This window comes from Leptonychotes weddellii, chromosome 2, assembly GCF_054177405.1.
Source record: "Leptonychotes weddellii isolate Sample4059 chromosome 2, ASM5417740v2, whole genome shotgun sequence".
NCBI classification, from domain to species: domain Eukaryota; kingdom Metazoa; phylum Chordata; class Mammalia; order Carnivora; family Phocidae; genus Leptonychotes; species Leptonychotes weddellii.
Window position 1 is genome coordinate 37,297,328 of NC_138370.1, and position 27,170 is coordinate 37,324,497.

Sequence of the window (27,170 nt, forward strand, 5' to 3'; positions counted from 1 at the left end):
TCCTGTAGGACCGAGTTGCTTCCCTCTGCGTAGGCACAGCAGCACACCCCAGAATCAGCCCTCAGCCCAGGGTGAATCCCAGTGCTCCAAGCGGAGTGGACCCTGGACACCAGAGTCCAGCCCCTTATTCTGTAGCGGGGCCAGAGGGGAACGTATCTCACCCTAGGACTCAGGGCTGTGAGGGGCAGAGCGGAGGCCAGGATGACGTTCCTGCCCCCCTCCCCCTAGTCCAGGGCACTTTGCTGTCCACCTCCTGGGTAGCTGGGGAAGGTGCATGGAAAGCAGGGGCTGACTGAGAGGGGCAGGGCCACACTGGGTGGAAGGGGCTGAGGCGGGCGCTTCTCACCTGGAAGGCGCTGCTGGCAAACCCCAGGCCCAGCTGCCGGCAGACTACCATGGCCTCCACAATGCCCCAGTTCTCGCCACACACTGTCCCCCATACGAGGGACCCGTTCCTCTCCACCAGCACCTCCACCCGGCCCTCGTAGGGGTTCCGGCCCCCATTCAGGCGCAGCTGTGGAAAGAAAGGCATAGTCACCACGTGCGAACAGAGGGGGGCTGCCCCACCATCAGGTGCCATCAATCTCAGCTTCCCCCAAGCCAGGGGGTCCTGCCTGGGACACAGATTCAACAGCATCACTGAGAGCCTGCTGTGCGCCTGCATCCTGCCCAGGATGGGCTTACGTATTAGGTCCCCACCTGCAGGCAGCCCGAGGCCTTAGAAGCCTGTGCACTGACCCCCGCTGAGCGGCACCTGCCCCTACTCCCTGCCGCCCTCCGTGAGACTGCTGGGGAGGGCTGCCCTCCGTGAGACTACTGGGGACGGCTGCCCTTAGAATCAGGCACCTGGCAGGATGCGTCAAGGGGCCTTAAATGTTAGAATACACCCTCTGCTCGGCTGGTTCCAGCTCCCAATCTCATCTGCCCCCGCCCCCACTGTCCTCTCCACCAGAACTCCCTTCTGAGACCCTGGAACCAACTGCCCATTTGACAGTTCCACTTGGCACCAGGGAGACCCCAAATCTGAACGTGGCATCTTCTCAGTCTCCACCTAAACTTGTGCCCTATCTCCCCCTTGTTCCCTATTGCAGCGAAAGGCACCACCGTCTACTCCAGGGGCAGCACACTTTCTGTAAAGGGCCAGGGGGTATTTTAGGCTTTGTGGGCCGAGCGCTCCGTGTCGTACACACTCAGCTCTGCCGCATAGCTAAGAGCAGCCACGGCTGATGTGTACACGGCCGAGCATGGCTGTGTTCCAGTAAAACTATAATGACAAAAACAGGCAGAGGGATAGGTTTGGCCTGCAAGCTGTCCTTTGCCGATCCCCAGGCTACTCTGTTATACAAGCCAGAAATCCCGGAGCCATCCTCGACACCGTCCTCTCTCTCTCCCCCCGCATCCGGTCAAAACCCTCCTCCGTGGATTTTATCTCCAGAGTCTCTTTCCAGTCCATTGCTTCCCTCCAGCTCCATGCAGACCCTCTTGTCCCAGCGCCATCGCCTCCGGCCTGAGCCACACCTCCTCTCCCCTCCCTGCCTCCGCTCTGGACTTCATCAACCTATTGTCTGGTCAGAAGCCAGAGTCAGCTTTGAAAAACCCCAGCTCGCGTTGCTTCCCTGCTTGGCACATGGCAGCGGCTTCCCCTTGCTCCAATACTCACGCTTGCACCCTGTTCTCCCACCTCCAGGCACGCGGGCCTCAGTTTCCTCAGCTACCTAACTCTCTGGACCGAGTCACGCAGTAAGTCACACCTGTAAGCGCACTACATACAGGTGCCCTTCTGCCTGGCTGATCCTTGTTCACCCTTCCGATTCCGTACCCTGCAACACTTCCCTCTCACTGGGGTCAGTGGGGTCAGTCATGTACACACTCTGTTGCTTCCTACACGTCTCCTTCTTAGCATTTACAACAGTTATAATTAAGCTAACTCACAATTCGTTTAACATCTGTCTCCTCCGCTCGAATATAAGCTCCCAAGGGCAGAGCTGTATTTGTGTGGTTTCCTGTGTGATTGATAATTAAGACAGTACCTCACAAACATTAGGTTCGCCAACATTACTTTTGGAATGAATGAATCATCAGTCTTATGAACTGAAAGCATGGACCAACTTAGGTGAGCTCAAGCAGACAGATCTGGAGATTGGGGAAGGGCTCTAAAAATGCTACCCCTAATCCAAGCACCTTTCCCAGCTTCCTTTATATGCCTAGGAATTCATCCTTTGGGACAAGGCATGGTGACTCTAGGAACCCTGAGCACGTTGGGCTGTTGGCTTGCCAATCCTTAGCAACAGCATACTCCTGGGGCACAGGTCTTGATTCTTATTATGGACTTAGGGGCTGCAAAGGTCAATGAGGTCAGCCGGCAAACAGACAAGCCAAGGGCAGACACGATGCCGGGTCTACCTCCCAGGCTTGTGGAGAGGAAGAATTAAACGAGGTAATTCATGGAAAGTGCTCACAGTAAGTGCTCGAGAAATATTAGTCAGCATCCTAGTGATGATTTTTATTAGGGTGAGAGTCCCATCAGAAATCAAAACTCTCTTCAGAAGAAATAGGAGGGGTCAGAGCAGGTGAGAAGAGGGCTGTCCTTCGGGAGGCCGTTTGTCTTCCTGAGTGTTTCCTGGCTGAGAGCCCAGGGTGAAGGTGGGCACTGGACAAGGTCTTAGATATGGATCGTACTTTACCCACAACTAACATATGTTTGGGTCTATGTGAAAACATAGACCAATAAGATGAGCGGAGCCAGTGAGAAAATCCCAGAACGGCAGAAGGCAGGCTACCCAGCTTCAACATGCCAAGCAAGGGCCAGCACCTTGGGTGGGGCGTGTGCTTAAACCCATCAGGGGCATCTCTAGGGAACCACAGGCCATCCCCTCCACCCCCCGCCCCCCCCGCCCCGGTGTGGTTTCCAGCTGCCCCCACCAAGCCTGTGCACCTGGGGAGGTGGAGGCCATAGGTGTGGACCCTTCCAGTGGGCCAGGGGAGCGCTGAAGCTCTGAATGCCAGTGGGCAGTGAAGCTAAGAGCAGAATGACTTTAAACGGGTTTGCTACCATTTTTGAATTCCTTGTGGACTGTGCCTTGCCTTATTTTTATTTTATTTTATTTGTGCCCTGCCTTATTGACTGCAGCAGGGGCGGATGGTTCCTCCTGAGGCCCCCTTCGTGGGCACCACCTCCTGAAAACTGACTTCATTTTGTCATCGCGAGGCCAGTGAACTATGAAGATGTGGGAGCCGGAAGAACCCCGTTCTCACTCTATCCTGCTACCGGAGAGCAGGGGGGCTCCCAAGTTTAAGTCTTGGTGTGGAGGGCTCCCTTTAGGAGGTTCCAGAGGACTCTCTCCCTTGTCCATCTCTGCCTGTGCAGCCCGCCCAGAGCTGGCTGGCCACGTGGCAGCATCCTGTCCCGCAACCTAAAGCCCCGGGAAGCCTCGGAGGCTCTGGCTGAGGATCGTGGCTGCACGTTGGCTCTGGGTAAGGGAACCGCGCGGTCACCAGTGGTGAGCTGGCGCCTCTCTTGAAGCCCTTCCCGAGGCTCCGAGCTGCCGCTGTGGTTCTCCAAGGCTGACTAGGCCTGGACGGTGAGCTGGCGCCTCTCTTGAAGCCCTTCCCGAGGCTCCGAGCTGCCGCTGTGGTTCTCCAAGGCTGACTAGGCCTGGAGCAGCCTCTGTGACAGGGACCAGGGTGCCACTGCTCTGGAAGGAGTCTAGGCGCTTCAAGATGCATTGGGGGCCTTTTCTCATTTTCTAGAGAGGGCTAGAGGGAGCAAGAGGCCAGCCATGAAGCTCTCACATGGCGCGGGACTTAGCCCTCCATGCCCCGGCCCCACTCCGAGGCGCCAGCATTCTGGAAACAGCCTGGCGCGCTAGCTTACAGGTGCTCTGCAATCACCAGCACTGGAAGAACCCCAAAAGGCCTCGGGTCAGCCAGCAGCCTCTGGCCCTCACCCCTCGGCCTCATCACCCAGTGAGGATGCCAGGGAAGGTCAATCGTCCTCAAGATAACCCTGGCATTTCCCTTTTCTTGCTTCTTTGGTTCTCAAGGGCGGCAGCCTGGGGTTTGAAAGAAGGCAGCGGCGTTCTCCTGAGTGTCAACAGGGAAAGCCAAGCACTTCCGACCGGTGGAGTCCAGCAAGGCTGCATCGTGGTTTGATAAGGTTGTGGTTAACCAGGCCCACACCTGTTTTGGGAGGTGAGCGGGGAGGAGGCGAGGGAACACGACCCAGATGTCAGCCTGAAAGGAAGCACGGGCACCTTCCAACTCACATTCCACACACGGGCTTGGTCCCGCTAACCAGGCCGGGCCAGGGGAGGCCCGCGGCTCAGAGGTGGACCGGAGGCCAGCACGGGTGGTCGCCCGGAAACCCCACCGGCCATTCCCAGAGCCTCCCGGGCTCGGCTCCTCCCCGCCAGCAGCGGGCAGAGTGAGGCTTTGCCACCCGCTTCCAAGTCCGTGGTCTTTACTAGCCATTCAAGAGAAAAGTCAATTTCCTAACGAAGGGGGGTGGCAGAGAAGCCAGGGAAATCATCGCTCTCACTTCCTTATTTTCAGAGGAGTAAACTCAAGCCTCAAAGAAATTAAATAGGGAATCGCCCAGTGAGTGATGGTGAACTGACTTGTGTCCCCATGAAATTCCTGTGCTGAAGCCCTAAGCCCTAATATGGCTGTATCTGGAGAAAGGGTGTTTCAAGACGTAATTCAGGTTAAATGACGTCCTAAGGCTGGGCCCTGTGCAATATGACGGGTGTCCTCACAAGACGAGGAAGAGACACCGGGGATGCATATGCAAAGGCTGCGTGAGGACATGCGAGAAGGCGACCATCCGCAAGCCAAGAGAGGCCTCGGGAGAAACCAGCCCTGCCGGCACTCTGATCTTGGATTTCTAGCCCCTCGAACTGTGAAGACAAACATTTTTACTGTGGAAGTCTCCCAGTCTGTGGTGTTTTGCTATGGCGGCCCTGGCAAACGAACACAGTGATAACAGCTGGGAGTCTGGACGGTTCTGCCTGGCGCGGTTGCCCATGCCCGTGGGAGCCCCGAGCCACGCCACGGGACAGGCTGGCCCGCTGCGGTGGCAAGACAACCCGTACGGCCCGTGGGACTTTCCTTCACAGGTGACCTTGCCCATTTCTTCCCGGGGGATGGCAGGCAGGTGTAAAACTCCCCCATGCCTCCTGCGTGAGCTCAGGGAGCACCTGCCGGAGCCTGGAGGGCCCGAGCAAGGGTGAGGCCCTTGGTGCTGGGGGTGTGGGGCTGCCACCAGCCTCACCGAGCACACAGCCTGGCTCAGCCATCCCAACCACAAAACGCATCTGGAAAACATCGCTTTCTTTGGCCTACGTCTTCACTTGGGTTGAAAACCTCACTCCACCCTCCTCCAATCAGCCTGAAGTGAAGGCTGCCACAGCATGCCAGGACCCGTGGCTCGTCACCTTCCATAGCTCTGTACAGCGATCTTGCAATGCTGCCGGGCAATTAGAGATGGCAAGCCTCCCCCGCAGCTGGGGGCTTGCGGCCCGTGCTCCTACTCACCTACGGGCAAATGCGCGGCTTGGCTGAGGGCTGTTGGGGTCCCATTTTGGGCCCCATCGGGCAGTGAATTGCACAACACACGTTGTGGCTGACCGGTTGGGCATGCCGGCGCCAAGGTCAAGAATCACTGTCGAAGCAAGAACCCGACTGGGGAGCCATCCTGCACCCTGATGTGTCTGCAGCTGCTCATTTTTAAAATAAGCACTTAAAAAGCTCTTCCAACGTGCCAGCCGGGTAGCAGATGATGCATGGGACCCAACCAAATACATGGGATAGTGAAGAGCAATCTGAATAGGGGCAACCTCTTCGGGTCCCCTCCCTCCCTGGGAGCTTTGTACTATCACTTTGCTATCACTCAATAAACCTTGCAAAAAAAAAAAAAAGAGCAATGAATAGGATATACTGGGCCTTTCTGTAGGATTGGATAGACCGAGAGGAATTCATCTTGGCTCCTCTTGTGGGAAAGATCACCCAAGCCAGGAGACAGGATGTAGGTTTCTAGAGACTCCATCTCAGGAGAGGAAGGGTGTGTCTCTGGTATAATGCTGTTAAGGTTCCCCTTTCTTTCCCTCTGGTTACCAAAACACAGTCTTCTGTCCCAAAATATTGTCTATATTGTGCTTACCCTTGTGTAGCTTGTAGATCTGCTGTCGATGTAGTTCCCCTGGGTCCTTGGACAGGGACCATGCCGAGGGTGTCACAGGCACTACGGACCTTGAGTCCCTTACAGAAAGGACTGCGTTGCGATCATGCCACATGTCCAGTCCCCGCGCAGGGTGTGGCACGCAGTGGATGCCCGCCATCTGCCACTAAGGACAGCGTGGCTATCCATGCATTTTCTCACTTGGCACGCTTAATGAATGTGAGGCGACAATGTCGTTAACAATGACAGCAGTGGAGCCTGAGCCCTTTCTGAGTTCATCATCAGAGCCCTCAAACACCAGCTGTTAGAACCCTTGAGTGTGAGGCCACCTGGCCCATACTTTCTGGGACTCAGTGACCAAAAGAGAACACAGCCCCTCACCTTCTTCTGGAAGCCCATGGCAGGGATGTTACATCTCACGCCAGCATCTTCCTCGTGGTTGCAGCCCAGAGACTCGGCATTGAATTTGCAGTCTATAATGGACTTCTCATTCCCGGTGCACTCGATTTCATTGAGGTGGATGGGTCCTATCCCTGGGGGAGGAAAACAAACAGGTACTACTGACAGCTTCTGAAGGTAAGTTTCTGGAGTGGGCAATAAAGTCCTAGACGGTAAGAACGTGTTTCTCCCACCCTCAGAACTCTTCCAACTGCATCCCATAACCAGCTCAAGGTTCCAGGCCTCCTCTTCTGGAGAGGAGAGAATTGCTTTTTGTCTTGGGATTCACTTCTCCCCTAAAAGCAAATCAAATGTGCTGCAAACTTCCTGTGTGGCTTTGGCCGACCCACTCAGCCTCTCTGAATATTGGTTTTCTTCCCTGAATAAAGGAGATGGACGAGAAGACATCTAAGTTCCCTCTTCAACTTTAATACTCCGTGCATTTTGAACCCGAAAAGGGTGACTATCCCTATAGAATCAGAGACCCCGCAGGAAAGTGATGGCACACTCAAACTGGATGATTTGAACACAGTTAAGAAAAAGGGATTTTGAAAATAAAGATAGGGGGTGCCTAGGTGGCTCATTCAGTTAAGCAGCTGACTCTTGACTTCAGCTCAGGTCAAGATCTCAGGGTCCTGGGATCGAGCCCCGCATCGGGCTCCACGCTCAGCAGAGAGTCTGCTTGAGGAGTCTCTCCCTCTCTCTCTGCCCCTACCCCACTCGCTCTCCCTCTCTAAAGTAAATAAATAAATCTTTTTTAAAAAGATAATAAAGGTACGGACAGAGTGTAGGGAAATCACAAAATCACAAAGGACAGTCCAACACTCAGAGGCTAATAAGAGTGGGACACAGAAATGGCCCGTAGGCCAGCAGGAGTGAGGGGAAGATGCCAATGTCCGACTCAGGAAAGCAAAGAACGTATGTGGAAAGGGCACCTGTTAAGAGCCATTACCCCTTGGGGCGCCTGGGTGGCTCAGTTGGTTAAGCGACTACCTTCGGCTCAGGTCATGATCCTGGAGTCCCTGGATCGAGTCCCGCATCGGGCTCCCTGCTCGGCAGGGAGTCTGCTTCTCCCTCTGACCCTCCCCCCTCTCATGTGCTTTCTCTCTCATTCTCTCTCTCTCAAATAAATAAAATCTTTAAAAAAAAAAAAAAAGAGCCATTACCCCTGGTCGAGGAGGGACACAGCAGCCTGCAGGGACCCTGTAGGGGGAAGAGATACCTGGCCTCCCTCCTCTCCCCAGCCCATCTCCTGCCAGTGCTCCCTGCTGGGGCAGAGAGGGCAAATCATCAGGCAAATGACCGATGGTGAACATGCAGGGAAGCTGTCACATGCACCCAGATAACCAAGGGGAGCCCCCCACTGCTGGGGAAAGAGAATCCCCAACGTGACCCTGTTGGCTCAGCTCAGCTCAGCTCACAGGGCTACCTCCCCTCTGTCTAGCCCATCAAAGTCAGGTTCTCTCTGGGAGCTTTGGGCTGCACTGACTCCCACTTTGGTTCCCGCCCTGCCTGGGATCACCTCTCTTTTCCTGATCCTCACTCACCATCCTCCTCTCGCTCGGGTCCTGCCCCTCAACACTCAGACACTCACCTCCCATCTTAGGGCCGCCCTCCCCTGAGCCCACCCTCTGCCTGTCACTTTAGTCTCCATCAGAGTGAACTTCTTGGAAAAGTTGTCTCTTTTGTCCCCTTTACTTCCCCAGCCAGCAGAAGGACCATCTCCCATCCACTTCTCCGCCAGCCCTCTCCATCCTGGGAAGTGGGAGTCCGTCCGGCCTGATGTTCTCACCAGAACCCAGAGGTCATCTCTGGTAACCCCTCTTCCTCTGTGGTTGACAAGGAATCCATCATCACATCTGTTCACTCCCCTAAATCTGGGTGCTTTGCGTTTCTGCCGTTGCGACACTCATCGCATTCTGTCTTCTCCTGTTTGGACAAATGCAACAGCCTCTAGGCTCCGTCCTGCTTGCTCATTCTAAAATATTCGCCGCAGGGCAGCCCATGAGTGCTGTTAATGCATATTGAATCAAGTCACTCCCCATCTTAAGTCCCTGGAACAGCTTCTCACTGCATCGAAGGGTAAAATCCACAATCCCCAAGTGGCCTGTTAGGCACAGCCTGGCCTCTCACTTAGCGTTCCAGCTCTGTCCGCCGCCACATCACCTATTTGGCCGCTTGATTGAGCTGAGCTTTTCCCCTGCCTGGACCCTCTGCCTGGCCCATCTTCCTCCCCTCCTCACCAGCTAACTCTCGCTCATCCTTCAGGGCTCGGCTTTGACCACTTCCTTAGAGAAGCCTTTCTGATTCCCGTCTAAGCTGGGCCCCCTCGTGTGGCCTCCCACTGAGCACTCAGGTGGCTGTCTGTTCCGTGTCTGCTTCCCCACTGGGTTGGAGGCCCCACAAGGGCAGGCGTCATGTCTGTGCTCCTTCTGTGATTTCTGTTGCAGAGGTTTCCAGAGACACCCGGTATCTAGGCTCACCGAGGCCAAAATTAACTTCTAGGAGCAACCTACATTAGTAAGTGAGAGCCAAGTTTCCCTTTCCTTGGGAATTCACAAATTCAATTCACAAACAATAAAGCTTCCAATTCCTTGGAATTTTATAAAATTGATTAAAACACAGTGACTGTGGCTGGAAGCATCCAAGGACTCAGAGTGGAGAGGCTAGGACAGCGCAGGCCCTCGAGGCAAGCAGGGGCCACAGCTCAGGGATTCGGGGGGACACAGAAACGGGCAGCAACCTTGGACCTGCGTATCTGATGCAGGGCTTGTTTGACGACTGTCAGAAGGATGACGGTGGCGATGGTGACATATATTTCTTGAGCGCTTACTATGGGCTGGATTCTGTCCTACACACATGGCGTATATGAACTCATCATCACCAGTCAATACAATGTGGAAATGGGGGGCCAACGATGAAGTAACAGGCCTGATGGAGGAGCCAGGAGGCAAACCAGGCAGTCTGGCCCCACAGAGGGATCCTGCTCGGTTTCTGGAGCCATCAGGAGAGAAAAGCCCCGTGTGCTGGACGGGAGCAGAAGGTTGCTCTGCGAAAGATCGGAGGGTTTGGAAGCACCTGTGTTCTTCACCTGGGGATGCTCTCTCTGCCTCCTGAACACCTTCTCCTTTTGCTGACCTAGCTAGAGACCCGCCTCCAAGGAACATCTCAAAGCCTTCCTCCGGCTTGGCTCCGCTTGACACCACCTCACCCCCATCTGCAGCATTTTCTGTTGACGCCTCTCCCTGGGAGGCAAGGAGAGACTGGAGACGGCCTGCATCTCCTTGGGAAGTGACGGGAGCTTTCTGAGCCCCACCTCCCTCATCTGCCAAAGGCAATAATAACATCTCTCTGGCAGGGTGGGGATTATGAGAAACGAGTGACACCACGGATGGCCAGTTACCAGGGGCTCAGGAAATGGCAAACAGTATCAGTATCACTTCTCATATCACCCCTCTGAGTGCAGGTTATCTTTGAGGGAGGTTATTTCTAGTTTCCCCCTGCTTGACGCGAGCTGCCAGGGAGCAGAAACCATTACCGTAAATGTTTGTGGAATAAATGAATTCTCCATTCCAGGGCCCAGCCCAAATAGTCTTCAATGAACGCTTATGAATCACTGGCCTACAGGACTGGCCAGGGGAGGAAAGGTTTATGCAAGAGCCTACCATGCTTTAGACTCCAGCTAACAACTGGTGGTCTCCTTCCAGCCTCCCTTGTGTAAATGCCCACAGTGCTCTCAGACATCTGGCGGTGGGGCCCCAGAGGGCGGGCCCCATGTTCCTGAAGCATACACATTCATGGCACAGAGATTGGAGAACCAGTGTTTCTCACCCTCTTCCCTGTACTCCCGAGCTCTGCAGGGTAGGCGCTGTCCCTGAAGGCCCCTGGCCTGGGTATACAGCAGAGCATGCCCAGCCATGTCTGTGGGCTCCTGGCTCCTTCTGTTGACCTGGGCCTGACCCCGCATCCTGACTCCCAGCATTCGCCTGCTCCGGGTTCTGGACTGACCCCTGAATTGCTCCTCCTCACTATGCCTTTCCTACCTGCACTTTGACTCTGCTCTTCCCCCAAGTAACAAGCCCTGGCCCAGGGGACCACAGGCCAGGGGCAGAAGCAGGGCACAGGGAAGAAGCCTAACCCCCTGGAGCGATGTCATGGACTCTAGACCCACAGTTAACTCTGCCGGTTACAATCACATTTTTTAAGAGCGCAGTAGAATACAGTAGGACATAGCATTTTGTATGTCGTAGAGGTAAGCACTGTTTCCGGAAACTTCTGTTTCAGCTTTATGTGCGTGGCCTGTCCCATCACATGTATTTCTGCTTGGGGATTTCAGGAAAAAGGCTTTTAAAGACACTGCTCTAGAGCTGCCCTGACCAATACAGCCACTGGCCACACTGAGCACTTGGACTGTGGCCAGGCCACACTGAGATGTGCTCTGAGTATAAGGCACACCTTAGATTCCAGACTCGGTACGCAAAATGTACACTCTCTCATTAATAGCATTTATATTGATTACATGTTGAAATCGTCATATTTGGGATATACTGGATTAAGGGAAATATATTATTAAAATTAATTTGTTTCTTTCTATGAGATAATTTAAAATTACTTACGTGGCTCCCATTATATTTCTGTTGGACAGCTAGGGTGTAGAGTGCTGAAACTTCTTTACCAAGTGTTTATTCAGCTGATCCTACTTACACAAGTGGAACTCATTCATTCATATATTCATTCTTCATAACATGAACAGCCTAGAGCACTATGAGCTGGGTACAGACTCAGCACTAGGGACACAGAGGTGAAGGACACAGGCCCTCCCCTCATGCAGCACTGGGTCTTGGGGGGGGGTGGACATGGACATAGACAGCTGGAGTCCAGATGTGTGCAAGGGGTCCCAGGAACACAAAGCACAAAGTGCCTGACTTCAACCTAACACCCATCCTGGTGATAAGAGCAGGTCTCAGAGAATCGCAGGAGGCTGGGGCCACACAAACCCTCAAATGTGACTCCAGTGTAGAATCTGAAACCCTGGCTTTTGCTCAAGGTCACTGAGCAAGGAGGTGGCAGAGCTGGGACTAGGACTCAGACTGCTCGCCGCTTAGTCCTTGCCTTTCACACCCAAACCACGGGTGTGGTCATTCGGTCCACCAGCCAGAGCCGGGACTGAACTGACCCCGTCTGCTCTGTGACTTGACACTGACTGTGGACTTTTCCCTTCCTGCCTACCAGAATTGACCTGCCCAGAGTGCTGGGAGATCATAAATCATCCAGTGGTTCTTTCAAGGACAGCATCGAAAATGCCAGCTGTCTCTTTCTTGCAGGGTTCTGCAGGTCCCTGGAAACCTGTGGCTGCTCTGGGCAGTGAAATAACTAGGTCAAATAGTACACGCCCATGAGGGATGGAATGCTGATGTCATCCAGGCTTATTTGTTCCTCAGAATGAGTGGGCTTTGTGCTGCAGGCCTTGGGAAAGCACAAACCAACACAGCCAATCAGTGACACGGACTGTGGGGGTATTCGCCATCCAAGGGAACTCCAAAGAGCTCACCACGACCAGGGAGGAAGAGGACTGGCCTGCGGTATCACCGAGGCTTCTAGGTGGCACGAAGCAATGTTAGAGGCCAGCCTAGACCCCTAACCTTCAGTGCACGCCCAGGAAACTTGCAGGATTGCAGAATTGGGGTAGAGACGTTCTGAATGTGCGGGGGGCCTGGGCGATGGTGGACATACCGGGAGAAGCCCAAATCTGGGAGCTAATGACTTGGGTTTCAGATTTTCCCCACCACTAACCATGGGGGTGATCACAGGCTTGTCCTCCCATGCCTCCATGCCTCGGTGTTGGACTAGATGAACTGAGGTCCTCTCCAGCAGGGCATCTATGATTCCAGGGCTCTCTCTCCAGTCCACTGGGCTGTTACTTCCTCCAGGGTATGACCAATGACCTCACCACATTCCTCTCTGTGGGGCGATGGCCCTCCGGCTGGCAGTATCCTCCCTGCCCAGGACAGGGCGCTCCACCCTCCTTGTCAGAAAGGGAAGCTGTCGTGTCCTCATGTCACGTGTGCATCATTGTTCTCAACGGAATGACCCGCTTGAAAGCCTCTTACACTTTTGTTCTCTGCTTAGATGAAGGATTTGTGCAGGACACTTAATGAAATCCAGGCCCCTTCTCGTTAGCATCACGTGACATCCGGAAAGGGGCATTCCTGTTCCCAGTCTCTGGTGGCAGGGAGAGAATGTTTGTGGTGCTACGCCAGAGTGGGAAAGTAAGATGACCTTTGAGATTCTTGTGTGCCTGGGGTGGGCCACGGCCGGAGGAATTCTGAGATCCTGTCCTGGAGGAAGGGTCTGAGAATTCCAGCTTTCTCAGTGGGACTGGGGAGCACTGGGTTGCGAGCTGGGAGACCTCCACTAGGGTCTTCATTGGCCGCTAATATGTTGTCTCACCTTGGTTATTCACTTCTTTCTCCGGGCCTCAGCTTCCAAATTCATAAAATGGGGGCTCAGTGTTCCCTAAGCCCTTGCAGCTCTGACTGCTGGGAGAGGCCCGGCATTCTCGAACAGAGCAGCAGCCACGGGTGGGAGCAGGCAAAGCAGGAAGACCCCGCAAAGCCCGAAGCCAGCCCGCCTGGCCTGGGCCCCCCATGCCGTGCTCCCCGTGAAGAGGCACAGAACGCCTCCCCAGGCCTTACCTTGCCCCAGCTGGGAGCCAGTGATGGCTTCTCTGGCACTCCCAAAGCCCAGCTCTCGGCAGACGACGCTGGCAGACACCAGGTCCCACTTGTCGTCACAGACGGTACCCCATTCTCCGTTCTTGAGCACCTCCACTCGGCCCTCCCCGATGTTGGCACCACCTCTCAACCGCACCAGGGGTTGCTGAAGAGACACACGGTCCTGCTGAGTGCAAAAGCTGACGCACGTTTGGCAGGTGGGCGCTGCCCACTGCCCTCCCCTCCCAGCCGCTCCCCTCCACACTGAGGTGCCCGGGCTAGGAGCCGAACCTGTGCTGGAGTTGTGCGCATGTGCGGGGCAGGGGGGGTGGTGCCCATGCTCGCTCTGCACCGTCAGCTCTCTGGGAGCTGCCGGCCTGGACTACAGAGGAGCCCACCGGGACCCTCATTCGTTCGCCACCCCAACCCTTACCACCGGCACTTCCCTCCACGGCCCCAGTGCAGAGCCTCAAGCTTTAGAGCTACAGAAAGCAGCTCCTACCCCCAAACTTGGCAGATTCCAGGCGGACCGGGATTCTACCTTGCTTAGAACCGAGCGCTCTAGTCTAGCCCTGCGGGAGACTTCAGGGCACTGACGGTTACACTCCGGTGATCCTGCTCTGCAGGCGGGGAGAAGCGGGAGCGGGGAGACAGGCAGCTAACCAAGAAGGCCGGGGCTGAGACAATGGACCCTGTGCGGGGGTGGGGAGCCTGCCGTGTGTCCTGGGGCTGCGCGCACGCGCGGCCACTATTCCTGCTACCGCTAGCCCTGATTCTGCTCCAGGTCCAAATCAGCCTGGCTCTGCAGAAGAGGCAGTGCCCCTAGCTGTGCAGAGAGGGGGTGCTTACAGTTTAACTGCCCCTCAGCGCTCACCGACAGCCTGGAAGCCCAAGCGCCTCGCAGGGTTTATTTAATCACACAGGGATAAAAGCCACTCTCCACCAGGGCTTTGACCCACTGGATCACATGTTACCAGATGGGAGCTGGCTCCCATGACTCCATCTGCCCACACACCCCGGTCTGCATCAACTTCCGTGCATGCGATGTGTGTGCATGTGCATGCGTGTGTGTGTTGGGGGGAGGGGTGGGGCTCAGAAGGCTTCGAGGCTCTGAGTTACTGCTGATGCTCATTTGCTTCAACACAGAGGGAGTGGGCTGACTACGCAGCCGTTCTGTGTGTGCTGGATCAGACCAGAGTCATTGTTCCACTCGCGCCTCCGTGGTCCTCAGACCACACCCACCGATGGCCCGGCCATGGTGGCCTGGCTGGAGGTGGTGTTTGTCGACATTCAGGTACACCTGCCACCTTGAGGGCCGAGGTGTCAGACCAGAACCCGTGTCTCCATCCTCCAGCTGAGGTTCCCACTCGGCCACAGGGCTCTCGCCCACTGGCGGTGCCCCGTGGCTGCCGTGGCAGGGCAGGGCGCAGGGATAGCACCCAGGCTTACAGGCCGTGGGGACTGCTCTGAGCCTGGCACTAGGGAGAGAAGATGGACAGGGGTGTGTGCCAAACATCCGGAACCTTCTAGCTTTAGAAAACAAACCAGACACCTGTTGGCTGCAGCCCATTTGCAGTGGAGCTGTGCCCCTCCCTTCCCCCACCGCCCGGCCCAAGCTGTCTAGCACGCACAGCTGTGGCTTCCATGTTCTGGAAACTGCTCCTATGGGCTGGTGGGTGGGAACAGCACATGGGAAGAGGAAGGGGAGGGGTAGGAAAGGTGGCTGCTCATTTATGAGGGGGCAGACCATCCATGACCCGAGCTTGATGGAGGCAGAATGCCAAAGATCCTCACCCCAGCCTGGCAGTGGCTGAGCAGAGTCAGCTGGCCCCGGAGGAAAGAAAGAAACCAAGGGAAAATGTGATGTAAGGCTCGCTACCCCCCCCCTTTTTTTTTTTTAAATTCCTTTGGCATGAACTCGATTCCTTTGCTTTAAACCACACAGCAAGAGGAATTCCAAAACAGTAGGGTCTGGAATTCTGGATGACATACGAGAAAAGCTCAGAGGCTCGGGCTGAGGCTGTAGGAAGGATGTGGTCATCACATCATGTGGCAGGGGGGCAAGTGAGGGTGTGCGGGGGCTGTGGGGCTGGGGGGGGCAGCACTGTCCGGGGGTGTGTGTGTCGCCGGGCTGCACGCATGTGCTGTGTGGTGGGCCTGTGCACTTTGGAGGCCCCTTGGCGACAAAGGGGGCAGGGACGGCTGCCTGCTGGAAGAGTCACAAAGGCACTCCAAATAGTTCCCATACCCCTTGGTTGATGGCTGGGCTCACAGCATTCATTTCACTCCTTTCACTGAAGGCTTTCTCTTTTGTGTAAGCCTGGGAGGGGGCACCCAACATGGTTTATCTGCCTCCTGTCAGGGTTTCCCTTTTCTTTCGGATGAGTGCTATCAGCCCCCTCCCAAGAGCAGGTCCTTAGATGTTGATGCGGAGGGGAGACAGCAGAGGGCAGAGGGGAAAGATGGGAGAGACAGGGAGAGAGGAAAGAGACACAGAATGAGGCTGCCATCATGGCCTTTCCCCCTCCTCTTACCCCTGACGTGGTCAGAGCTGACTCGGAACTCACCCCTGCCCAGGTGAGCACGGAGGTTTTATCTGGCGCGGGGGATCACTCCCCATAATGAGCAGCCACCTTTCCTACCCCTCCTTCTCCTCCTCCCATGTGCTGTTCCCACCCACCAGTCCCATGTGAGCAGTTTCTAGAACATGCACATCACTGAGAACCTTTGACGGATATAGAAAAAAGAAGGGTAGGAAAAAGAAAAATGAATTTCCTCTTAATGATTTTCAAGGGAAGATAGAGGAGCGCACTTTCTCTGTTTCAGAAGCCGCGTCAAGCCTGCCATGGTCAGGACAGTCCACTTGTCCTAAGAAATTGGACACTTGAAACGGGGCTGTTATTTATGTGAGCAGATGTACATCGGCGTGTCTTGAGTACACTCACACGCACACACGCGCACACGCACGCGCACACACACACGCAGGTGCTGCTCGCATACATGGAACGAGACTGAGGGCTACAGGTGACAGAGACATGGGAATGACAGGTTTTCCTTGTCTGTCTCGGTGAAAGCTTTTTAAAAGTTTTTATCCTTGCTGTCGCAGAACAAACCAAAACATGTTTGGAAACATTTGTAGCAGGGCTCATGTGCTTTTGAGAATCATACTGAATTTCCCACACACTCCAGAACGCTCCTCTCCTCTGGGAATGCAGCAGCACTCCCCACCCCTGCCTCTCCTGCTGGGCCAGCAGACAGCGCACAGAGCCTGTGACAGTGGATAAGGAGGTGCTCTCCTCTCCTTGGTATCTGTCCTCCATGGAGGGGACTCTGGTCTCGGAGAGGAGTAGCAACGGTGGGAGGCCAGGTCGGGGTGCTGAAGATTTGGGGCTGGGGCCCAGCGGCTCAGCGCATTCTAGAAGTGGCATCTCTGGGTGGGGCCGGCCCTGACAGGCGTCCCACTACATTCCTGCCCTGTAGGAAAGTCGTCTGAGTTGGGGCCAGCTCTCCTCATTCTCTCCTGGAGGGGTCCCTGCCCGCTCCCTGAACTGCCACTCTCCCCCCGCACCCCGTGCCAAGGGGCCAGACCTCTGGCCACGTCCTCACCTCTGGCTTGTAGGCTTTCCGGAATCTCGAGGGCCCGTCGGGGCTGAAGACCTGGCCAGGCACACAACTCACCACGGCTGGCAGCCCATTCTCACAGGTGACATTCTTCACGGGGTCCAGCAACACCTGAGTGCCGAGCTTGCAGCTGGAGATGTGGGCCTCCGTGCCTCTGCAGTCCATGGAGAAGGGCCAGTAGCGCTGTTTCTTCCGGGCCGCAAACATCCTGCAGGGGGGCGAGGGGGCGGGTGACCAGGGTGTCATGGCGCCCACCCCTCATTCCTTCCACAACTGGGTCCTGGGTACGGGGCCGGCCGCTGTGCTGGCTTCTGGGGATCTGGTGGGGGAACAGAACGGGTACGGCCTGTGCATCTGGAGATCAGCCCCGCTGAGTGGGCAGGCACTCGCTGAGCACCTCAGCCATATGGGGCACCACGCTGGGCGCTGGGAAGCAGGACTGGGAGGGCAGATGTGGCCTCCTTCCCCGCCCCCTCCCCTCGGCCCCAGGCAGCTTATATGCTAGAAGAGGAAGTGAGATAACACAAAAGCCTATAAACGCAAAATGCAGAAAGGGGTCTAAAAGAGATAAGACCCCTGGTCCCAGGAAACTCTCAGTCCCAGGCAAACCAGAATGGTTGCTCACCCAAACACTTCAGATAATTTCAACATGATTGGCTGTGGTTTCTTGCCTGTGTCAATGAGCAGAACAAGGTGAATGTTAAACTCTCTCCCAATGACATACAAGATCAAAGGTGTGGATCCGATGAGAAGCAACAAAGAACAGTCTTAAATCACCTCATGGGCTGAATCAAAGTATAACTTGCTTGGAAATTAAAGTGGTCAGGAAACTCAGCCACAGACCTTATCAAATCTTCACCTGGGAGCCAGTGAGGCTCACGGTGTCCCCGGAGCATAGCCTAAGGGAAGCTCTTGGCCTGTATTACGTGTGAAGTATTCCTTTTTACGTGTTTTTGGAAGGCAGAATAAAGACCAAGGTGAGCCAAAGTGTTTTCTAAAACAATAACCAACCGATAAGTAAGGAACTGGTTAACAGAAAGATTACTGTGCCTCGGTTTCCCCATCTCCAAATTAGAAGGGTAATGGGATCTACTTGGTAAGATTGTTTATAATGCTTGTGAAGCCATTAAAACCGCACACAGGAAGGGCTTCGTATGTGTTTGTAAAAGCACTGACGACTATCTTGGTTAAAGGAGACAAAGGGAAGAAGAGAAGGTAGGGCTCCCCAGGGTTGCCGTCATGAGACACGACTTCGGGGAGGAGCAGGGTTTGAGCTAGGCTCTGAATGATGGTGGGATTTGCAAAGGAGGAGGGCAGGGACGACACCCTGTCCTCCCATGCTGTCCCAGCTCTCTGGGGTCTGTGTGCTTGTCCCCGCTTGGCAGAACCAGTGACATGCCCCAGACAGACAGCATCGCCACCAGCTGCCCAGTGGAGGGGCCTCCCGGGGCAGGCTGGCCCAGGGCGGGGCAGAAGGGGGGGCCTGTTTCTGCTGGTAGGGCAGGCCTGGAAGTTTCTGCTTTGTCTCGGAGTGAAGGGATGTGAACACAGAGGAAGGTGAAACCCTACAGACACCTCCAATATCTTTCCTTAACCCCAAATTTCGACTGATTCTAGTGTAGCTGTGCACCCAATGACACAGACTCTTTGAAAAAAGGACTATCCTGGGAAATTCAGGATGTGTGCTCAACATCCCTGTAGCCTACGGTGAAGAACTTTGCAGGAGGGCCGTTAAGAATTCCAAGCACCACTGCCCCTCCCCACTTCCTACATACAAGGCCCCTGCCCTTGGAAACACAACCTCCAGCTTGTTCCCCACCATACCCCCACCTCGGACTGGAGAACACACTTGGGGGGGGGTTGTCTCCAGCTTGTCCCTCAGGACGCCCCCACAATAAGCGAGAGAGCACACTCGGGGGAGATCAGCTGCACAAGGCCTGACACATCCTCTTGCTTCCAGGGTTCAGTGAACACTGCCCTCACCCAGCAGATGTACTGAGCTCTTAATATAGACCGAAGCGCACACAGCAAACACAGATCTGCTCCTGCCTTTCCCAGACAGCCCTGCTTCCCTCTCACATCAGCTCACAGGAATGCACGGGGGCCCTCCACAGGCCTCCGCTACGCAGGCAGTGGCCCACCCCCTCCCCCAGTGATTCACCAGGGCCAGGGCCAGGGGGTGCAGACACGAGGGGGCGAGGCCGTGGGGAGGCTGCATGACAGCCCGCCCTAGGCCTGCTGTTCGGAGAGCCACTGGAGTGACGGGCAGCTTTGAGCCCAGGGGGAAGCCTGCTGGAGAAAGAGGTGTCTAGGCCTATGGCAGGGTAGAAGGTAGAACCCTCGGCTGGGCCGCTGCAACTGAAAATGTAAAGTCCTCCTGGCTCTTCCCAGCCAAGGGAAAAGCCGGATTTGGTTAGGGGTTCTGCCAGCTACTGTGTATGTCTATGCCAATGATGAATTCCAGAATTAGGGAAATAACCACAAGATGGGCTCAGGGACCCACTGGGCCCACTGTGAGCTGGGCCTGAGCTAAAACTCCATTGATCACCTGACCTCCATAAGCCCCTCCTCTGACTGGAGGGCCGCAGCGACCTGTGAGTCTCCCGGAAGCAGTGTAGTTCAGAACCTGTGTCCAGTCGTGCCAAAAGTTCTGGTTATTTCCTCTTCCCCAGTGCACACTTTGGTAAAAGGCCATAGGTCCCTTTTGGGGAAGGCTGGGCAATTGATTAACAGGGTGCATTTTTGGCAGTGTACTGGGGTCCGTCCTCAAGGGGAGCCAGCCTCCCCTTCATTCAAAGGGTCCTGGGTCTGTAACCTGGCTCGGGTCTGGGACTTGGGGGAGGGGTGTGACCATCTGTGTTTATGATTCAGGTTCGATTTTTGTTCTCTCAGCCTAGATTTTCCGTTCATCCAGAACAAGTAAGAACTCAGTAGGCTTCCTACCCATTTCACATCCAGGAACACCATGATCAACCAGCCCACGCCATGGGTCTGAAGGAGTCAAGCTGTTCTGATCACTGCTCAGACTCTGCTGTCATTCAGGAACCATGCCCACCTGGCCTGGGGAGGCTGAGTGCTGTCCCCTGGCCCCTCCGCCCTGGGATCCAGTCACCCCCCACTGCAGTTAGGGGGAGGTATGGCCTACAGAGAAGAGTTCCCTGCAGGGAGCTCTTCAGAACGCCGGGGTTTCCCACACAAATTTATTCCTCAGTCATAGGGAAAGTGTGTCTTCTGGACCTTCCCAGGGTGGGTGAGGCCTCAGAAGATAAATGCACTCCAATGTTCCAGTCTCGGTAAGCCTTTGAAATCCCTTCCTCCACATGAAACCAAGGAGAGTAGGCATTTCCATTTTGCTCACGGTGGGCCACATTTTGGTCCATGTTTCAGCCAACCAACCAAATCATTAAAGCTTTCCTAACTCCTGAGATGCAACATTAGATGCAGAATCTCAGCTTAGTGAGCTCATATCAATAAATCAGTGTCAACACTGGGATCCTGCTCTAAGAAAAAAAACGACCACAAAACGCTCCTGGCTCCAAGACTGGGGCCCTGAAGCTTCAGTTTCATTAGCTTCAAGGAGAATTCATGGTTCCCCGGGCCAGAGCAGAAGTCAGCTCATGGCAAAGCAGCCCTTGGTGGGGAAATGGACTCCACTCTCGGCGACCCTGTGGGCGCAAGGACTCTGAGGGACAGGTGGGAACCACCTGGAGGGCGGGAGGGTGGCGAGCTGAGAGGCTCTGATGAAGAGCCTATCCCGGTGCTGGGGATAACTGAGGCCCCTGACTGGCCACCAGACACACCAGTTAGCAGAGTAAGGGGGAGAGGCCTCAGACGCTGCCCAGGTGAATGTCTAAGGCTGCCAAGTTCCTTTGGACCTGGTGGATACTTGGAGATGGCCAACCCCACTCTAGACAGAATCACTTTGGAAACAATCTCCTTCCTAGGGTGAAGGGCCTCCCTGGGACTGAGGGATGTCAGCAACAGCAGGGACAGGCTGTGGGAAGGGTCAAAGGGAGCTGGGGAAAGCTGCTCCTGGAAGGCCCAGACGCAGGGTGGCCCTCACTCGGCTCCCAGGCCTCTGCTGTTCCACAGCCTCTCAGCACGGCTCCCAGACCCCCTGTCCCCAGGCCAGCCCGGCCCAGCTCCCAGACTTAACAGCCCCCTGTGGTGGGGGCCTGTGCTGCGTAGATAGGCCCTGCCTCTGGGGCGGAGCAGAGCAAGAGCAGGGGCTGAAGGGGGCGTGGTGTGGAGAACACACCTGGGCTTCCCCGCGGGCTCCGGCAGGGGGGCTCTGGGACCCCTGAGTGCCCTGCCCCGCAGGCCTGCGTCTCCTTCTGTGCAACGTAGGGCTTGCGCCAGGTGATGTCTGAGGCCACCCTACGCCCTGGGAGACCCAGCTCATCACTAAGAGCTTCCTCCAGCCGGCTGCCATCACAGCCCCGAACAGCACCACCGAGGCAGACGCTTCCCACTGTGTCTTTCTCTTTTGGGGCCCAACTGTCAGCTGAGTCTCAGAGGCTGACATAACACAAGCCTACAAGGTTTAGCGCCCGCCCTCCTGCCTCTCCGGCTAGAGGTCAGGAATCGAGCTGGTTTTCAGTCGTCAGTTTATCATCTCCCAACTTGGCTGAGAACACCACCCACCACCACGGCCTTGGATGCCTCCCAGCCCTGGGGGCCTTTTCCTGTCCCAATGTGAACAGGAAACTGGACACAGGGGTGGGTGGAGCAAGGAGAGGGTTTCCAATGCAGCCCAGCCCACGAGAGAGGATCGCCTGGAGCGAAGCTGCCAAAACAGAGCTGAGACCCCTCCTCAAAAGCAGGAAGAAGACTCAGGACCGTCCTCAGTTGGGGAGATGGCTTTCAAAGGCCATCTGAACAAGCCATGTGCTGCCTGGCTTTGGTCTGCTGGCAGCCTTCCCCACTCCTAGCACTGGGCTGGGGGCTGTGGTGGGGCCAGCCAGGGGAGGGGTTCGCTTTTCTTGGCTCCAATGGGTCGGAAAAACTGAGAAGGTGTCCCCAGGGAAGGAGCTGACCAGATGGAGGGAGTTGTCCAGACTCAGAGGCCTGAGACCACTCCTCCTCCCAGCTGCCCTGCGCAACCAGGAAGGTCTGGGCCACGTCTGGGGCGGTGGAGGGTGGGAATCGACATTGGGCTTGCCCCCAGGGTGTTGTCAGCCTGCCCTGCTGCCCGCGTTCACCCCTGTGGCGGACTGGGGGCTCTAACCAAAGGCGGCCAGGCCAAGCCCACAGAGGGATGCAGCCTGCCCGACCCCAGGGATCTGGAAGGAGAGCCTGGCTTGGAACCCACGTCTCCTGACTTTGAAATTCCCTGTCCTTGGTTTGAAAGGAGAGAGGCAGTGCCGTGAGTCTACACTCTCTGGGAGTGTAGACCCCGAAGCTGGAGACCTGTGTTCGGATCCAAGTTCTACCGCCTCTCTCTGACTTTCTTTCTTCGACTCTGAAGCAGCCGCCTGCTTCCTGGTGCTGGAGGGTTCGATGGCTAGCAGCAGAGCCTGACACACAGCAAGCACTCAGAAACAGACTGTCGCGGGGCGCCTGGGTGGCTCAGTTGGTTGGGCGACTGCCTTCGGCTCGGGTCATGATCCCAGGGTCCTGGGATCGAGTCCCGCATCGGGCTCCCGGCTCAGCGGGAAGCCTGCTTCTCCCTCTCCCTCTCCCACTCCCCCTGCTTGTGTTCCTGCTCTCGCTGTCTCTGTCTCTGTCAAATAAATAAATAAAATCTTAAAAAAAAAAAGAAACAGACTGTCGCTACCACTAGTAAGAGGAGGAGGAGGACCCCACTACCACCAAGGTACTCCAGCGGCCAGCCTGCCAGGGGGCCGAATCCCTTCACTGGACACCCCTCGGGGAGGTTACTCTAAGTCTCGTTGGTATCTCGCCTTCTTTCCCCCTGGGAGATGCTAACTTTGGCAACCAGAACATCACTGGAAGGTCTAACTGGGATGGGTGTAACTGAGTCAAATCGAACCATTTTTCAATCTCCTGAGAGGTCCAGATTTCTCTGAATGATCATCTGCGGAGGAAAAGTGGGCATGTTTCCTTAAGTTGGCATTGCCCTTGCCGCCCCCCGCCCCCCCCAGCCTGGCTAGTACTGTCCTTGTTCGGCCCCTGTGGTCCCTGCGCTGACCGTCTGCACCGAGAGGTGGGATTTCTCCGGGCTGGAGCACCCTGCACTTCATCTCTGCCCTCACCCTTCCCTCACCCTACCTTCGTCGTACTTTTGGGGTCTGTCTCCCACAGGAACAGGAGTTTCTCAAGGGCCACGGGCGGGCCTGCCATGACGTGGGGCAGGAAGGACTCTCCTTTATGGGGCAGGGGGGACCCTGCCAGAGTTGACTCTGAACCAGGCAGGCGAGAGCCCAGGAGTAAGCAGCCCCCTTACTTGTACACTTTGGTGTTGTACGTCCTCTCCCCAGGGAAGCCAAACATGCCGCAGACCACTCGGGAATTCTTGGCTGTCCAGTGCTTGTCGCAGATCTGCTTCCAGGTCTTGCCGTCCTTGACCTCCACATAGCCCTCTGTCACGGGGGTGCGCTTGCGGTAGGCCGACAGGATGGCTCGGATCCGGATGTCCTCCACCTGGATGTTCAGGTTCTGGGAAGGCGGAGGCACAAAAGCAGAGGACTCACTCGCTGGGTCTGGCCACGAGAAGTGGCTGCAGGCCGGGCACTCTGCAGCCTGCGTCTGCCCTCGGGCCCGGCAGAGTGGTGTGTGTGTGGGGGGGGTGTGTGGCGGGGGTGTGGCGGGGGGGTAGGAGTGGCCAGGAGCAGTCAGAGAAGAGCCCCAGGACCCCAGCAGCTTCTCCTACATCCTACAAAAAGCCTGGACAGCAGAGTGCGGCCGCTCCCTCTGTGGGTTCTCAAAATAAGCACAGAAGAGAGAATGCGTTCTTTGAATTTTCAAGTTCCATATTAAAAACAATTCGGGTTTTGTATTTTACTCCAAAGCATGTCCGGGCACACATGTGCCCGCATGTGTGTGCCTCCCCACTAAGCTTTCAGTAAAATTGAAGTGTCAGGCAGATGAGCCTCGGCCATCTTAAGGCTGGTGGTGCCACCTTGCATTCTACGTTATCCCCTGGGGTCCGCGTTCCTCAGTGAGCAAATCCCAGGAGAGAAGGGGGAGGGCTTGGAGAGAAGAGGGGCGGGAGGAGCTTTGTGGAGGGACTCAGGGCTGCCCAGCAGGGAGGTAGGGATGGTCACAGTCGCTGGGCTGTGGCAAGGAAAGGAAAGATTCCAAATGACTTGAGGCCCTAGGAAAGCCCGCTCCTCACCCCCACTCCCACCCCCATCCATCGTTCTGAGGCAGTGATGGAAGAGTCAGGACCCCGACAAGAGGAAGTGGAAGACACTGGGCAAGGGGGGGACGGCCTCTTGCCACACTGCATTGTGGGCTCTCCTCCCCACACCTCTGACACTGAGTGGCAATGTCCCTGCCCCACGCCTACCCCAGAGGCCCAGGGATTTGGTAGAAGGACAGGGGGCCTCGAGAGGCCAAGCGGGATGGGAGGAATGGGGGACTCCATGGAGTTAGTGATAGCTGTGCTCAATCTGCCCCCAAACACTACAGAAGCTCCCTCCCAAAGCTCTCAGTTCCAGTCCTTCCTCTTTCTGCCCCTGCCTATGAGACCACCACCAGCTCTTGCAAGGGCCCCTGCGTCCATCTCCCTCTTCCATCTGCTACAGGGCCAGCCACCAGAGGTCTTTCTAAAACACAGAGTGATCCTGTCCCTTGACTGTGTAATAATGCCCCAATCACTTAGTGAGGTGCCCACAGCCGGTCATGACTGATGCCCCCTGTGCCTCCAGCCCCCTCAGTGTCCCCAGCCCCAAATCTATACTCAGATCTGGTTAACCGCAATAGCAACAGCTTCCATGTGCGAGCCCCATAAGGAGTGTTTTATGTGCGTTCTCTCACTTAATCCTCAACTAACAGAATGGGGTGGTTCGGAGCTATTGCCATCCCCTTTTCCAGATAAGAAAACTGGCTGACTCTATCTCCTGAGAACCACCTAGAGGCAGGGAGTGCAGTGTGAGGAGCTCTCTGAGCTGGGCCAGGGAGGAAGGGGGGAGCGCACAGGATCCTGGCAACCTGAGTGCCTGCGCCCCTGTCCAGCCAGGATGCAAATGAACCACGAGGTTGAACAGAACCATTATTTGGGTGCCCGGGGATTCATGTCTCCTCACCCCGGCTTCAGGGTGCAAAGCCAGGCCCTGTTTCAATAGCCCGGCAAGGCAGTGGAAAGTATGTGGGCCAGGAGTGATGGCATTTGGCCCTGGTTCCTTTCCATGCAGAGAGGAAGGAAAGCGCCAGGGGCAGGATTATGTTTGCCAGCTTAGATCCTGGATCCTTTACAGCCTCCATTCGGGCCACAGGACCTGTGCCACCAAGACACGTGGACAGGGGCAAGCCAAGAAAGGGCCTGAGCTCTGGAGCAGCGACCTGTGGCCCAGCCCCCTCCTGCCTCTTCCCACGTCCGGAGGAGGGGCTGGAATTCCAGTGGGTAATGCATAATGCCCAGAAGGAAAGTTACTCTCCAGGGCAGGCAGCCTGGGCCAACTTTGTTAAATTCCAATCCTTCCCTACCCCCCACCCCCCACCCCCAGCGCCATGGGGCAGCAGTGCAGGCTAAGGGGAGATGTAAAATGTGACCCTCAGCACCCCAGCTACCACAGTGGGAGAGGGGACACGGCAGACCCATGTACCCTTGCCTTGATGCAAGGCGGCATCTCTTCTGCAGAAATGTGACAGTGTGGGGGGGGGAGCCAGGAGGGCTCAAGGATGTGGGAAACGAGGTTTAGAGAGGAGAAAGTACTAGAGCAAAGTGTCCTTGTCCTTATTCTTCCACCAACTCACTACCTGTGTGTGTGTGTGTGTGTGTGTGCGCGCGCCTCTCTGTGTGGGTCTGTGTGTCTCTGCATGTCTGTGTGAGTCTGTCTGTGCACCTGTGCGGTGCAGGAGAGGTCCAGAGAGGGACTTGTTCTCTCCAAAGCCTTAGAAAAGTGGTCAGGGTCGCTCCTTCAAAATGGAATGTCTTCTTTTCTCCCTCCATGGAAGCAACCCCTTCTCATTCCGTCAGGCTCAAATTCACTTCAGTCATTCATTTATTCATTTGTTCAACAAAATACAGTCTCTGCCCTCAATGGACCTTGAAGGGTTCCTCCGTCTGCCCCAACCACAGGGCTCTGTCTCTTCTCTGAATAACAAAAACTGCGAGGGCCCTCACTTATCAAACACCAACCGATTCAGTACACGGCAGGCTCTGGGCTCACTCAACTCCCATGACAACCCACGAGCAGGCCGACGGTACACCCATGTTCCAGGTGAAAAATGAGAAAACTTGGCAAGGTTTTGCAACTTCTCCAAGCTCACAGAGCCAGGAAGTAGGTAAACAAGGGTGAAGACTGAGTTCGGACTCCAAGCCTGTGCTCTGGCCTGGGGACCGCTGGTCTCTGCCCTCCCACTCACGCCCTGTCCAGGACGAGGTACTGAGTTGACCCACACGGGGCAGGGGCAGAGGCTTAGCCTTCTGGGTGGTCCCTTTGGGGCCTGCACGTTTGAAGTCCATCCTGTGCTCCGGTGGGAGGAGCCCTGAGTCAGACCAGAATGTACGTGAGGGGAGAACTGCTTCCCAGCTGCTCTTGGACTCGGGCCAGGGGGCAGCAGGGAAACCTTCGTGGCACGCATTCAGGGCTCCCTGCTAGCTAACGGGCTCCCTGCTAGCTAACGAGCTCCCATAGGCCGCTCAGAGACTTCTGTGCAGGAAAACACACACAGACACACAGAACTTCCCTCCTTACTTCACTGCTGTGGAATCTCTTCCATAACCACAAGGGTTAGATTTTTTTTTTTCCTCAGAAGTTCAACTCCAAAAAAGAGAAGATGTGAAACACTGAAACACAGACACATTTTTCTTTCTTTTCTCACAAAGGGCTCTCTAGACTTGCTAGTTATACATTAAGACCAACAGCCCAGAAGCTGGTAATGCATCTGGCACATTTTCAAATTAAAATTAAAGTCTGAATGCTGTCTCTCTTGCCAGAGATAAGAGTTCACCCAGATCTCCAACAAGGCCTTCCTCCAAGGAATTCACAGAACCTTCTAGACTTGTCCTACTCAGAACTCATCTCATCCCCGGCAGGGCTCGAGCCCTGAGAGTGATGATCAGCCGCTTCCAAAAGGGCAAATCAAGGTGCAGG

General features: G+C 55.7%; 1 protein-coding gene across 3 annotated transcripts in view; it reads right to left on the minus strand.

The window, feature by feature from the left end:
• Positions 1–27,170, minus strand: part of LOXL2 (lysyl oxidase like 2) — a 52,994-nt gene that overhangs the window by 15,572 nt on the left and 10,252 nt on the right. The window contains exons 2-6 of one of the 3 annotated variants that reach the window (XM_081810198.1): positions 23,354–23,565; positions 16,933–17,155; positions 13,309–13,513; positions 6,557–6,708; positions 347–514 (exon numbers count right to left, since the gene is read on the minus strand). In XM_081810198.1, the coding sequence (XP_081666324.1) occupies positions 347–514; positions 6,557–6,708; positions 13,309–13,513; positions 16,933–17,155; positions 23,354–23,400 (795 nt within the window). In that variant the 5' untranslated portion in view covers positions 23,401–23,565. Of the gene's footprint in view, positions 1–346; positions 515–6,556; positions 6,709–13,308; positions 13,514–16,932; positions 17,156–23,353; positions 23,566–27,170 lie in introns of those variants that run through there. The other 2 variants (XM_081810192.1, XM_081810187.1) reach the window with 2 other exon arrangements.